The sequence below is a fragment of the Acinonyx jubatus genome, chromosome B3 (genome assembly GCF_027475565.1).
Source record: "Acinonyx jubatus isolate Ajub_Pintada_27869175 chromosome B3, VMU_Ajub_asm_v1.0, whole genome shotgun sequence".
In the NCBI taxonomy this organism is placed as follows: domain Eukaryota; kingdom Metazoa; phylum Chordata; class Mammalia; order Carnivora; family Felidae; genus Acinonyx; species Acinonyx jubatus.
Genome location: NC_069386.1, coordinates 27,393,853 through 27,408,256, shown reverse-complemented (window position 1 = coordinate 27,408,256; position 14,404 = coordinate 27,393,853). Strand labels below are relative to the sequence as shown.

Sequence of the window (14,404 nt, the reverse complement as noted above, 5' to 3'; positions counted from 1 at the left end):
AAAAGTTAAAAAAAAAATAAGAGTCAGATGGTTAACTGGCTGAGCCACCCAGGTGCCCCTATGCTGGGCAATTTTATTGAAACATGTATATTTTGAATTTGGTTATACAGCATGAATATAATGGATAGATTTTTTCTCTGTAGGAAATATGCTGTTAAGTACTGACTTTATAATTTTATGTTAAAAACTTTTATATAGTGTTTCAGAGAGGCAGCATACCATGGTGGCTAGGAATGGTCTGTCTCATATGCTGTAATCCTTTGGGTCACCTTGCACAAATTCTCTGTGCCTCAGTTTCCTCCTCCTTAAAATACATGTACAATACTACCTCTTGATGGTGACTGAGAGGTACTTAATAGGTGTAAGGTGCTTAAAACCATTTTGGCACATACTAAGTATTCAAGTGTTACATATTATTGTTACCATTCACTTTATCATCTTTATAACAAACTATGAGCAAGATATTGAGAGGCTGGGTATTTTCTTCTTGTTTTCTAGATGTGAATGAATTGAAGGAATGTCTTTCTGTGTTGGTTAAAGAGCAGCAAGCTCTGGCCATCCAGTCAGCCACTACCACCCTTTCAGCCCTGAGACTCAAGCAGAGGCTGGTCATCTTGGAACGATATTTCATTGCCTTGAATAGAACTGTTTTCCAAGAGAATGTCAAAGTTAAGTGGAAAAGCAGCAGTATTTCCTTGCCTCCTGTGGACAAAAAAAGGTAATAATATAATGAAGAAGGAATCCTGATACCAGCTACATATAAAATGCAGGCTGTTTGGTTGAGGAAGTTTAAGTACAAGTTTCAATATAGTCCCTTCCATTCTTGCTTTCCCTTTTTGTATGTTTCATATAATCTGGAGAATGGCTTTGCTAATTTGCTGAGAGTAACAGACTCTGCTTCTTATTCTGTGCCATTATTTAATTTATTTATTTAAAAAAATTTTTTTAATGTTTATTTGTTTTGAGAGAGAGAGAGACAGAGCATGAGCAGGGGAGGAGCAGAGAGAGAGGGAGATGCAGAATTTGAAACAGGCTCCAGGCTCTGGGCTGTCAGCACAGAGGCCAATGAGTGGCTTGAACTTGTGAACTGTGAGATCATGACCTGAACCAAAGTTGGGCATTTAACCAGCTGAGCCACCCAGGAGCCCCTGTGCCATTATTTTAAAATGCTTTTCTGTCAGTAACTGTGGAAGCCAGTGAAGGTGTAGATAAGCATATCTAGATTTTTGAAAATGGGGCCTGAACATTATATTGTTTTTGTTTTGTTTTATTTTGCTTTTGGATAGGGAATACTCAGATCATAATATTTAGTGCCTAGCTAGTTTAGATGCTTCAGTTTTTTCTTCCTAATGTGATTTTCTTATTCTTTAACTCTTCAAAATTTTTTTTAATGTTTATTTATTTTTGAGAGAGGGAAAGAGAGAGAGAGAGTGAGCACAAGCAGGGAGGGGGAGACCCAGAATCCGAAGCAGGCTCCAGGCTCTGAGCTGTCACCACAGAACCCGACGCAGGGCTCCAACTTGTGAAACACGAGATCATGACCTGAGCCAAAGTCGGTTGCTTAACTGACTGAACCACCCAGGTGCCCCATCTTATTCTTTTATTATAAGAGATGTTTCAGATGTATGATTTTTAATATACTGGTGTACATCAGATTGTTCTCAGATGTAACTAGAATGCTTAAGGCTTGTGTAGAGTTTTCTTTTCCCAAAATGTAGCTTTCTACCACACTTTTGTTCTCAGAAGCATCGACTAAAAGATTTCCAGATTTAACTCATATTTTATGTAGTAAAAAGAATTGGTTTTATTTGATTGTAATACTGATTTTTATTCCCTAGAGAGCACATGGAATGTACAGGGGCAGAAAGAAGCAGGGGGGAAACCTTATTTTGCTACCGGGAGACAAGAATTGCTAAATGTATCATGTTTCATGTATTTTTCCTTTTAAATCTAGTTCAAACCACATTACATGTCCTATATTTGATAGTAGTTTTAAGATAAATTAAACCAAGTGACAGAGGAGGATTCCTGCCCATGTGATGATAACCAGCAGCACAGTTCTTTGTTTCTTGGCTGGAGAGTGAGTGGTCTTTGTAGTGATCATTGATCAGGGAGGGGTTCTGCATATGGGGATGATAGATTCTAAGCCTTTTAAGTGTTCCTGTGTGTTTGTTGAATGAAAATGAATTCTCTAAGATGCAGAAGTGTCTTAGACCCCAACTGATTTTTCTTTGTGCTTTTTCCTTTGTGGTGACATAAGAGTTGGTGGGTTAATTGAAATCTGTCTTTCACTGAAGCAAGCAAATTCCTAAAATTAAAAAAAATACATATTTTGAGATAATTATGGGTTCACATGGAGTTGTAAGAAATAGTACAGATTCCTTATACCCTTCATCTACTTCCCCCCAGTGGTAGCCACTTGCAAAACTGCGGTATACTATCACAATGAGGATATTGACTTTGGTACAGTTTACTTCTCTTACTCATATTTCCTCAGTTTTACATGTTTTCAACTCAGTTTTTTACATGTTCTCAGTGCATGCATGTGTCCATTGTGTTTCCATACAATTTTATCACAGGTTTGGATTTCTCTTACTATTGCCACAGTTAGAGTACAGGACAAGGAGCCTTTTTATAGCCACATTCACCTCCTTTTCCCTCCCCTTTGCCTTATCCTCTTCAGCCACTAATGTGTTCTTCATGTCTATTATGTAACCTTGGCTTTTTTCAATCAGGGTTACCTCCTTGAGATTCTTTCAAGTAATTGTATGTATCATCATTGCATAGTAAAATTCTGTGACATGGATGTGCCTCATTTGGTTTAACCATCCAGTGAAGGACATAAGTTATTTACAGTTTTTGAGTTTTATGAATTAAAGCTGCTGTGAATATTTGTGGACAGGTTTTTGTGTGAACCTCAGTTTCATTTTTTTGGAATAAATGCCCTGGAGTCAATTGTTGGGTCTTATGTTTAGGTTTGTAGGTCATTGCTGAGCTCTTTCCAAAATAGCTGTGTAATTGTATAGTCTCATCAACTATTTATGAATGATTTAGTTTCTCCATAGCCTTGTCAGCGTTTGAATTTGTTGCTGCTTTGTTTTAGCCAGTCTGTTAGATGTGTCATGATATCTTCTAAATTTTTGTAGATTTCCTCATTTCTCAATTTACTGAATAGTGGTGGATTTCACCTTTTTTTGTGGAATTAGCAATGGGTTGGATTGTTGACTGGTGTGGATGGGAGTGGGTCTAAGCTATTTGCTTTTTTTTTCCTTGAGTATCTGTAAAATAGAGAGTGACTTATTGAAGATTTAGCAGTTTTTAAACTGTGCAGATTGAGGACCGTTGGGCACTTTCTCAGGGGCCATTATGATTACCTGAGGGGAGCCCCAGTTTCATGCTTTTCCTGGAGCAATTTTCTCCCAGAGGGAGAATAGACTTAGCATGTGTACTTCCCGTTTTAAAGACCACGTGTATTATTATACATATGTATCTTGTAATATTTATATTTCTCATTCAGAAATAAAGTTTAAATCTCCTTAATCCTGTCTCCTAGGCACCCAGTCCCCTCATTAGAGGCAGCCACTAATTACAGTTTCTTGTGTCTCCTCATGAGCTTCCATCATAGAGCTCAGGATTCACAGAATGTGCATACTAGCTGCCTCTCTGGGATCCACACGTTCTTCACTGCTAATTTTACTTGACATTGTATCTTGGGAAGGTCATTCCATGTCATTACCTATTTTTCATAGCATTTCCCCCTGATTGTGAAAGAATATTATAGTAAGTTTGAAAAATATAATACATAGTAGAAATATTCAGCCGTATAAAGTTGCATGATTGAGTTTAGATTGTACACTTTTTTTGTATTCTAGTTTTTTTTTTTTTAGAATATCATGGTATACTATTTGTATAACTTTAAAAAATATGCATATCTTGTTAAATTTACATACAGAAGTAGTAAAAAGCTTAAAAAAGACATGTGAGAATGATAAGCACTAAATTCAGGAGAGGATAAACTCAGCAAGATGAGGGTGAAAGAGAATAGGACAGGTACATGGAGTCTCTACTCCTGGTTAGCACATAGACCTAAAAGGGGCCAAAGCAAATACAGATTCCATAGCCCTAGGTGCAGTCCCGGGAATTTGTCATATTGTTCTCTCAACGCCCTCACCTGCCTTTTCTTTGCTACATGAGCTTTAATCTCTCCATTTATGTATTTATATGTTGATTTTCTGTTTACCATGTGTGTCTCCCTGACTAATAATATCAGCTCTCTGAGATTATTTTGTGAGAATTTCTGCAAGTCATTTAAAATTCTCTGTAAATGCCTTTTTTTTTCCTTCCTTAAAGAGAAAACTTCCTTTACAAAGGACATTTGGTAAAAGTTTTTAAATATGAAACTAAAAGTCACTTGTGATCCTGCTGTCTAAAGAAATTCAGTGATCACATTTTGGTACAAATCCTTCCATATTATTTATTTTATTTTAGTATTTGCACAGTCCTCTGACCAGTTATCACAACTCCCATGTGTGTTGTCCGCAGTTCCCGACCCACAGGCAAAGGAGTGGAAGGACTTGCGAGAGTCGGATCCCGAGCAGCTCTCTCCTTTGCCTTTGCCTTTTTACGCAGGGCGTGGCGATCAGGTATGTGGGCCCAGAGTGTCCGTTCGGTTTCCTCACCACATCAGGAGACTTGGGTTCTCTTCTCAGTTCTGCCACCACATGCCCTTGGGCTGATCCCATATAGTCTGTGTGCCTCATTTTTCTTGTTTGTAGAATGAGAGGCTTCAGTCTATTTGACTTTTCAGGTCTGTTCTTTAAAAAAAAAAAAAATAAGAAAAAGCGTGTATGTGTTTATATCGCAGGTAAACCACTGTTAGTACATCAGTGCTGATTTATTTTCTAGGAGAACAAGAAGTTAGAATTGCTCATGAGAGAGTCATAACATAAAGAACTGACTTTGGGGCACCTGTATTAAGTTTTAATCTCTTGAATTCTTGGAGTATCTCATTGAGAGGAAAGTGAGGGATTGAAAATGTGACAGTGGTATCTTCTCACACAGAGGGGTTGGAGGACCATCTGGGAGAGTGGGGAGGGCTTTACTTGTCAGTGCTGCCTGAGGAGTGGATGGCCTCCTCTGATGCATGTGTGCCCAGGTGAAGATGCGGATCTATGCAGCGAGCTATTGCAGGAGTCCCTGGATGCCCTGAGAGCCCTGCCTGAGGCCTCGCTCTTTGATGAGAGCACAGTGTCCTCTGTGTGGCTGGAGGTGGTAGAGAGAGCAGCCAAGTTCCTTAGATCCGTCGTGACAGGGTGAGTTCTTTCTTTTCACATCTTAACTCTGAATGGTTCTAACATGTTTCAGTCTTGTCTCACCTTCTCTTTAGAGCAGGTTTGTGTGTATGTCTCCAGCCTGCCCTCAGCTCTGTTATTCTGGATCTTGGTTTTCAGCTTTTCAAATGTTTGCTTTTGATATTCTGATTAGACCCTGGAAGCTATCATATTGAATCAGATGGAAAAATGAAAAATATTTTTGTAATGTATTTTTTTTCAGGTATTTATGATTTGGGTATCAGTCATTCATTAAGTGAGCATCTATTGGGTGCCTTTCACTGAGAATATGGATGCTACCATTCTGAGTGATGGGTGTTGTCTTAATAGGCAACATGGTACTAAACAGCTACTCAAGATCAAAATGTTTAAACCTCAATCTATTCTTTTTAGTGTAAAAAATTTTTGAATGTGAATCATTTTCTATAAGGAAAACCCTGAACTCTGGTCTTGGGTGTTATATATTTTTGTTAACTTTAAATTTTTAGGTTTTTAAAAAGAAAAAGTATATATACTTAATACGTAATTCAACGCCAAAGACATAATTAGAGGAGAAGTGAGTCTTTTCTCATTTGCTTTGTCAAAAGAGGTCACTGCTCTGCCCCTTCCAATGTGCAAGGACACCTGTGGTCTCTGTGCTAACAGACTGTGAGTTTGGCTCCCTAGAGAGCTGATATAGGCATTGTGACAAGGTTTTGGGCTGGGGGCCCTGAAAATAGGCTTTGAATTACAGTTGATCCTTGAACAATGTAGGGGGTAGAGGTGCCAGCCATTCACGCAGTTAAAAATCCACATACAACATTTTACTTCCCCAAACTAAACTAATAGCATGTTGACTAGAAGCCTGACCGATAACATGAACAGTGGATCAATGCATATTTTATGTTGTATGTATTATTTACTGTATTTTTATAATAATACCCTTTTCTTAAATTTTTTGGTATTTCTAAGCTACATGGTTCATCTGTGAGTTTTTTCAAATTGTTGCAAATCTCCAAAAAATTTTCCAGTATCTGTATTGAAAAAAAATCTGCATATAAGTGAATTTGTGCAGTTCAAACTCGTGTTGTTCAGGGTTCAACTGTAATTTCAAATATTCAGCTATAATGTTGATGTCAGAAAGCCCTCAGTTCTCCATCTTGGGTTCAGAAGAATTGTCATTTATTATTGGGGAAAGTTAAAATATTTATTTGATAAAAGATGAAAATAAGCATAGACATTTTGTCTAGAGTCTCAGGTGCTTTTAGAAGTTGATTTTTCTCCATTTTCATAGAGGGATGTTGATACTCTAATAGCCTTAGATTTCACTGAAAGTGGAAACATATCTAAACATGTTTCTACTCATGATTTGAATATTGATATAAATAATTTTATGCTGTGGAAACTGGAATATGTGTTTTCTAATGTAGTCATCTTTTGTATCAGAAGTCTTTTAATAAAAACATATCTTTTTAAGTTAATTGTATACTTTATTTTTTATTAAAATTTTTTTAATGTCTATTTATATTTAAGAGAGAGAGAGACTGCATGAGTGGGGGAGGGCAGAGGGAGACAGAGACAGAAGCTGAAGCAGGCTCCAGGCTCTGAGCTGTCAGCACAGAGCCTGATGCGGGGTTTGAACTCACAAGCCAGGAGATCATGACCTGAGCTGAAGTCAGATGCTTAACTCAGTCACCTTGTTAATTGTATACTTTAAAATCTCTGATTAAATTTGAGTAGTAAGTCTCAGAAACTTGATTCTAAATATTAAAAATATACATGCTGTCTTTAAGTTCTCATGTTACTTTGGTCTTGCATCCACTGCTGTCATTTCAGAGATGTTCATGGAACGCCTGGTACCAAAGGGCCAGGAAGCATCCCCCTGCAGGACCAGCACCTGGCCCTGGCCATTCTGTTAGAGCTGGCTGTGCAGAGAGGCACACTGAGGTAAGGGGTGCTGCCGGCTGGGAGCATTTCATGGAACACCTCTGTATCTGAACATCTGTTTCACTTTATGGCATTTCATTGAATCATTTGTGTTTATAAAAATGTGTGGTGTTCTATAATCAAAGAACCGTATCCCAGGACTTTCTCTTCTTTCAAGCCTGGGTACACTTAGGTTTTCTTCACTTCCCCCCCCTTTTTTTTTTTTTTAAAGTTTGTTTATTTATTTTTTTAGAGAGCAAGCAGGGGAAGAGTAGAGAGAGAGGGGGAGAGAGAATTTCAAGCAAGCTCTGCACCGTTAGTCCAGAGCCCGATGTAGTGCTCAAACCCATAAATTGTGAGATCGTGACCTGAGCCAAAAATCAAGAGTTGGCACCTTAACTGACTGAGCCACCCAGGTGCTCCTCTTCACTTCATGTTTTATGTTCAACTTTTGTAGTCTAAGACTTGTTCCTTTTTTTTTCTTTTTAATTTTCTTCAAATGATTTTTATTCCATTAGTTTAAGGTCCTAGAAATTCTCTTTAGAAAGTGCTGTTGGAACTTCTTAACTGGTTTTATATTTCTTATCCTCAGAAGGTGGATATGTTGTGCTAAAATCTTGGCATTGATTAAGTGATTTTACTGCCAAGAATTGTTTTCATGGCGTTATTTTAGTTTCCTTTTCAATCTAAAGTATTTTTTCTATTTTATTTAGCTGTCTGCTTTTATTTTTGACAGTCCATGGCAATAAAAGCTAATATGTTTTTACTAGATAATAAAGATATTTTCTCTTTCAGCCAAATGTTATCTGCCATCCTGTTGTTGCTTCAATTGTGGGACAGTGGGACGCAGGAAACTGACAATGAGCGGTCTGCCCAGGGTACCAGTGCTCCTCTTCTCCCTTTACTGCAAAGATTCCAGAGTATCATCTGCAGTAAAGATGCCCCTCATACAGAAGGTGACGCTCACGTAAGTACCATAAAAAACCGCTGCCTTTAAGTAGCTTTCTTAATTCAGTTATCCTAAAAGAGTTAGACTTTTATAAACAAAACCAGAGTGCATGTCTGTGGCAGTAGTTGTCTCTAGGGGAAAGTGTGTATTTGGTGATGACAATAGTGAGTCAGATGTAGGACAGGTGTGGGATATCATGGGGTGAGTTTCATTTGATGCGGTGGAATATCACTTGAGCATATGGCATCTGTGTGTGTGTGTGTTCTGGATTGTGTATACTTAGTAGGGAGAATGTATTTCTTGACATGTATCAACTTGTACTTTTAGAGAGATTCCTCTACTGCTTTTTGACCATGTAGTTTTCTTTCTGCTGGATTAGAGCCATTTAGCCCTTTGTGTTTGTGGGTTTATTATTACCTGTGTGTCCCCAGTAACCAGTCATGTTGTGCTTTGGCTGTGATGGAGAGTGAGTTTAAGATGCTGTGGAAGATATAAAGAAGGCATGCTCACTTCCATGAAAGAATTAGTAGAGGCATGAAAATGGGTAAAAATTCTGACAATATTTCAAGAACAAAGTGAGAGAGTCAAGCAGGTCCTTATGGGCACTTGCAGTAATAACATGGGGAGGCGGCACAAGTTGCTGAAGCTGAGCTGGTGTGGGATGGAGTGTGTGTTCGGTTCTGAGGATGTGCTCCACCGTGAGGTCGTGTAGTTGCCTAGTGGTTAATGTTTATTTGTTTTGACCTGCCTTGAGAAGTCTGGTAGTCCTTCTCTCCCATGTTACTCCATATACTGTTTATGGAGAAGACAGTTCAACGAGCACCAGCTGTACTGCAGCACAGAGCTAAGTCTGACATACCCACTTTTAAATACATATTACAAAAAGAGCATTGAAAATAGTGGCTTACTTTTTGGCCCTTTCTTTGTGCAGGGCACTGCATGGAGTGTGTCACCTAAGTCATCACTGTGTTTGTCCTAGGAAAACAAGGCTGGTAGCAGAGGAGGGCCTGTCTGGGTCCTGGGTCTGAACCCCTGGGACTGCTTCTTTTTAGAAATACAAGTTTGATCTTGTAGGTCTTTTTTGGGGGGGGAAGACAGCCATTCCATTATAAAGTTAATTTTCTATCACTTGGCAGTCTTTAATTGTAATAAGGCTTTCTGCCTTTAGAAGAATTAGATTTGGGGTGCTTGAGTGACTCAGTTGGTTAAGTGTCCTGACTCTTGATTTTCGCTCAGGTCATGATCTCACAGTTCATGGGATTGAGCCCTGTTTTGGGCTCTGCGCTGACAGCTGAGGCCTGCTTGGGATTCTCTCTCCACCCCCCCTCCCTCCCCCCCCCCCATTTTCTCCCCCTCACCCTCTCCCTCTGCCCTTCTTCCCCTCTCATTCTCTCTTTTTCTCAAAATAAATAAATAAACAATTTTTAAAAAAGAAGAATTAGATTTACTTAATGTTAATGTCCGAGTAACATTAGGTTTCCTTCAGAGTGGGTGGCATTAGGCTTTGGTTTTCAGTTTGTAAAGCCAGGTTGAGGTGTAGTGCTGTGTTCCTAGGAAGCTTCCTCTGCATTCTGAGGGCTATTGGCCGGGCCAGGGGGGTGGGGGGTGGGGGAGTGGGGTGGGGAGCCTGCAGGATGTCTGGACCATGTCATTGACCTGTGTAGAGTATGCACATGCGTGATGGATGTGCAAATGTGCAGGCACTGCTGTGTGCAGTTTTACAGCAGGTGTGTATATATGTAGATGTGTAGGGTCAGCGCATCAGCAGTACTTCTCATCTGATGGCTAAAAGGAGTAGATGATGCACAACTGTGAATACCAAAATATAAAGAGTTGTTAATGGCTAATTGTGTTACTTGAATTTTTTCCAGCATTTTGAAGATGCTTGTTTACTTTTCTTCTCTAGCTTTTGTCTGGTCCTCTGAGCCCTAACGAGAGTTTTCTGAGATACCTTACTCTTCCACAAGATAATGAGCTCGCCATTGACTTACAACAAACTGCAGTTGTTGTCATGGCCCATTTAGACCGCCTGGCTACTCCTTGTATGCCACCTCTGTGTAGCTCGCCAACATCTCATAAGGTACCTGCGCTAGCAGTGTTTATTCTTTGTATCTTTGTGTGTACTACAGTCATTAGCACCTGTAGGTTCTCATTCTGTGCCACTTTCTCTGGTATTGGGGGTGGAGCTGGCTTACAGCCTTTTTTTTTTTTGGAAGTAGGGTCCACGTCCAATGTGGATCTTTAACTCACAACCCTGGGATCAAGAGTTGGATGCTCCACTAACTGAGCCAGCCAGACACTCTGCTGGTGTACAAGTGTAAACATGTATACATTTTAAGGTATTGTCAGTGGTCAGAGTGAGTGGTGAGCAAGCTGAGGTGTACATGGGTTGAGGACCCAATTCAGTGTTGCAGGTTCCAGATTCAGGAGGTATAGCTCCAGAGAACTCTCCTTTATCCAAACAACCACATGCTGTCCTGCCTTCCTCAGGGAGATTCCAGCGTATTTTTTTGTACATTAGGAGCTCAGAACATGGGCTGTCTGTAATGCTGCTCAGAGCACTGATGACACTAATCTACATGTGTGTAGAGCCTGCCAGTGTGGGCCACCTGAGGACTTCACATTCACAGTTGCATCTGACCATCACAACACTACCCCACTGTATTGATGAGAAAACTGCCATTTGGAGTGGCAGTGAATTTTGGCAGGGTCACACAGAATAATCCTGGATTTGAATCCAGTTTCTTCTAACTTTTATTTTTAGCAGGATGTGTATTTATCTCATTTTATAGTCATTTGTTTTTTTCCAAATAATTATATTCACATGGTTCAAAAATCAAAATTAAATGCAGAGACAATGTTATTTCCCTGTCCCCCCACCCACCTGGTTTTGCACCTGCTACTTTTCATTTTTCTAGTCTCTTATATATCCTTCAGTATTCTCTGAAATGAATATATTAGTGGTAGCATGTTGTAGCTTATTTTTGTCACTACACAGTTTGTACAAAGGAGTTTATCAATAAACAAAGCCTCTCTCTTTATTTTAATGCAACTCAGTATTCCATGTATGGTTGTATCATGATTTTTTTGTTGGAATCTGTGTGGTCAGAAGTGTACTATTCCAGTAGTGCTGCAATGACCAACCTCGTACATTTGTTCTTGTTCGTGCAAATGCATGCACCAGTGGTGATGTACCTGATGTGGGTGGACACTAGCCGATTATCACAAAATTGTTCACACACAGCTTGATCCTTCTCATCCCCACCAACAGTTGGATACTTGTCTGCCAGCCTTGTGCTTAGGCTTTTAGGTTTCTGCCTGCTATGGTAAAAATGGTAACCTGATATGGTTTGAGCATTTGTTTAAGGTTTACTTGTATTACTTTTTTTTTTTTTTTTTTTACTTGTATTACTTTTTAATGGGCTCTGTTAAGATGAAGTGCTGTGGAAAAATATGCTTGATCTTACCTGTTAACTGAGGTAATATGGGATGTTTTGAGTTATTTTGATGTTTTGGATCATCTCCTTTCTTTACTTGCTTTGTTTTTATCCCACAGTATCTCAGTGTTACTCTTAGCATAAATTATTCTTTTTTTGACTAAGAAAGAAATTTTCTTGCCACTCTAAACAAAATGTTTACTTTGTTATCTTACAGGGATCATTGCAAGAGGTCATAGGATGGGGGTTAATAGGATGGAAATACTATGCCAATGTGATTGGTCCAATTCAGTGTGAAGGACTTGCCAATCTGGGAGTCACGCAAATTGCCTGTGCTGAGAAGCGCTTCCTGATCTTGTCAAGGAATGGCCGTGTGTACACGCAGGCCTACAACAGTGACACACTGGTGGGTGTTCTGGGCCCAGATTGCTTTCCTTGGTGGGTGGTTTTCTACTACAGGAGCTACAGAGGTGTCTAGTCTTTAAGTCATTTGATTTCTGAAGATTTGGAAACCTCTGTTCAGTGTATTTTATTAGTTTTATTTAATAATCTCAATCATAATTGTTGCCAAAATCTTGGGGCAGAATTTCTTAATTGTTAAGATCAGGAGCTCCTTATAGTAACACTTATTGCCCATTATGAATCCCATTTTTAAACTAACTTTCCATGTGTAAACTCAATTGACTTTGGGGGTGAGGCAGTATCAGATAATCTGAGGAAATTGGGCCTTGTCAGATAGTACATGTTCCTATTAAAGAAAGGTGCTTACATTGTTGAGTTTTCATTGTGTGGAGGTGGCCTAGTAATGTCACAGAGCTCTTGGAGGCTGCCCACTCTTCTGTTGGTAGTGGGCAGGGCATCTAGACAGTTGGCTGGCAGTCTCCATAGGCTCATGTTCTTTCAGTTCTAGGAGCGTTTGTTAAAATAAGATGCATGAGAAGAGTCATGCTGTTTTCATTGTCCTTGGACTGCTTACTAATTTTCTTCCTATTTTTACCCTTTTAGGCCCCACAGCTGGTCCAGGGTCTTGCCTCCAGAAACATTGTAAAGATTGCTGCCCATTCTGATGGTCACCACTACCTGGCTCTGGCAGCCACCGGAGAGGTGTACTCCTGGGGCTGTGGGGATGGAGGACGGTTGGGCCATGGGGACACTGTGTATGTATGGCCCATTCTTGTAATTGACTTGCTCTTGTTTTGAGTTACTGTATCCAAAATAGGGTGGAAAAGGAGTGTGAATGGGTGTTCCAGTTGCTCTGACATTTAGGGCTAGGGTGGAGAAAGCAATCAAGATGTGTCAGCCCCTGGGTGATGCTATGGGAGTTCTGCCCACAGCACAGAAGATGACATCAGTTGGCCTTCGTGTTCTTCTCTCTCAGATGGAATGCTTCCAGCTTTTGTTACTCCTGTTTTAACTATACATGGCACACCTCACACTGTGGAATTTTCTAAAGCAAATCCCACGCTACTTGTTTCTTCATTCACAAACACTTCAACATGTCTCTATCAGATAAGATCCTCCTTTCCTTGAGCCATTTCATTTTCATAGGTACAAAAATATTTCTTAATGTCCTATTTTGTAGAAGCTTTTGATTATTGTGAGAGACCAGGAATAAAACAAAATGATTGTTCTAAATGCATTGTTGTGAAAATGGAGAGTACCCATAGCTGCCACAGAGTGGTGGGAACACTTTTATATATTTTTGGTTTGAGTGGAGCCTAGTGGAGCAAAACTTGGGCATTTGATTAAAACTGAAGATGCACTTGAAGGGGGTCAGAGGCATGAACAGCACTGTTGAGAGGAGTCTGGCCTGTTCTCACTGCAATGGGATGGAGTTGGACATCCCTGGGTAGAATCCCAAGCCATGAAAAAAGCTGAGCAATGTGTATTGAGTGTTAGCATTCAGCAGAAATATTCCAAACTTGGCAGTATTGTCAGTATTCAGACAAGTGTGGTAAAACGATGGTGAGAAACAAAGGAATGATAACTACAGAATTTAGAATTGTTATTCTCGAACTGAAAGGGATGAGATGGGCAGGGCTCATAGGATTTGAAAGGATGGAGATACAGGGTGGAGGCATTAGTTTTTACTTCCAGTATGCTAGTTGTAATTTGTACTAAATTACAAAAAAAAAACTACCTTGTAATAAAATAATACTCAGTTGAGGTTAAGTGCTAGATGCTAGGAGTTGGAGAGAAACTTTGGGAGATTGAAACTTGAGCTGAACAGGAGGGAGAAATGGTATCAGAATAGGGTTGTTCAGCTCTCCCTGTGCCTGTATGTGCCCCTGCCTCTGTGTGTATTTATTTATTTTGCAGAATAGTGGGTCACAAAGTTAGTATACCATGTTTTTGGAGAGGCTAGAGTAGGTGTTAACAATCACAGTGAACATGTTATGGATTGAAAGCATAAGGTATTTTTCTAGTTTTGAAAGTGAAGAGCCAACTAGTAAGGCCTCTATCTGCTGAATTCTTACTGCCTCCTACTTTTCAGTTGTAAAATATAATTTGGAGTGTGATTAGTAAACCTTGCTCCTTCATTCCCTCCTCATTTATTTAACAAATGTGTAAATTTTAGCCATCTGTATGAGGTTTACAAATCCATCAATTTTAAGAGAACAGTTTAATGAATTTCAGCAAATGCACCATAACTGAGACACAAATTATTTCCATTGCCCCTGCTATTTTCTTTGGATCCTTTGCAGTCAACTCCTGCTCTCTACCTCCAGTTCCTGTCAACCACTGGTCTGCCCTCTGTCACTATATGGTATTTTGTTTCTGGC

The 14,404-nt window shown here is 39.6% G+C and overlaps 1 protein-coding gene across 7 annotated transcripts in view; it reads left to right on the top strand.

The window, feature by feature from the left end:
• Positions 1–14,404, top strand: part of HERC2 (HECT and RLD domain containing E3 ubiquitin protein ligase 2) — a 264,682-nt gene that overhangs the window by 58,162 nt on the left and 192,116 nt on the right. For all 7 annotated transcript variants that reach the window (XR_008299026.1, XM_053223673.1, XM_053223676.1 and 4 more), the window contains 8 exons: positions 499–718; positions 4,543–4,643; positions 5,156–5,312; positions 7,146–7,256; positions 8,031–8,202; positions 10,091–10,264; positions 11,839–12,027; positions 12,627–12,778. Coding sequence is in view for 6 of the 7 variants with exons in the window: in XM_053223673.1 (XP_053079648.1) it covers positions 499–718; positions 4,543–4,643; positions 5,156–5,312; positions 7,146–7,256; positions 8,031–8,202; positions 10,091–10,264; positions 11,839–12,027; positions 12,627–12,778 (1,276 nt within the window). In the remaining variant the exon portion in view is untranslated. The remainder of the gene's footprint in view (positions 1–498; positions 719–4,542; positions 4,644–5,155; positions 5,313–7,145; positions 7,257–8,030; positions 8,203–10,090; positions 10,265–11,838; positions 12,028–12,626; positions 12,779–14,404) is intronic.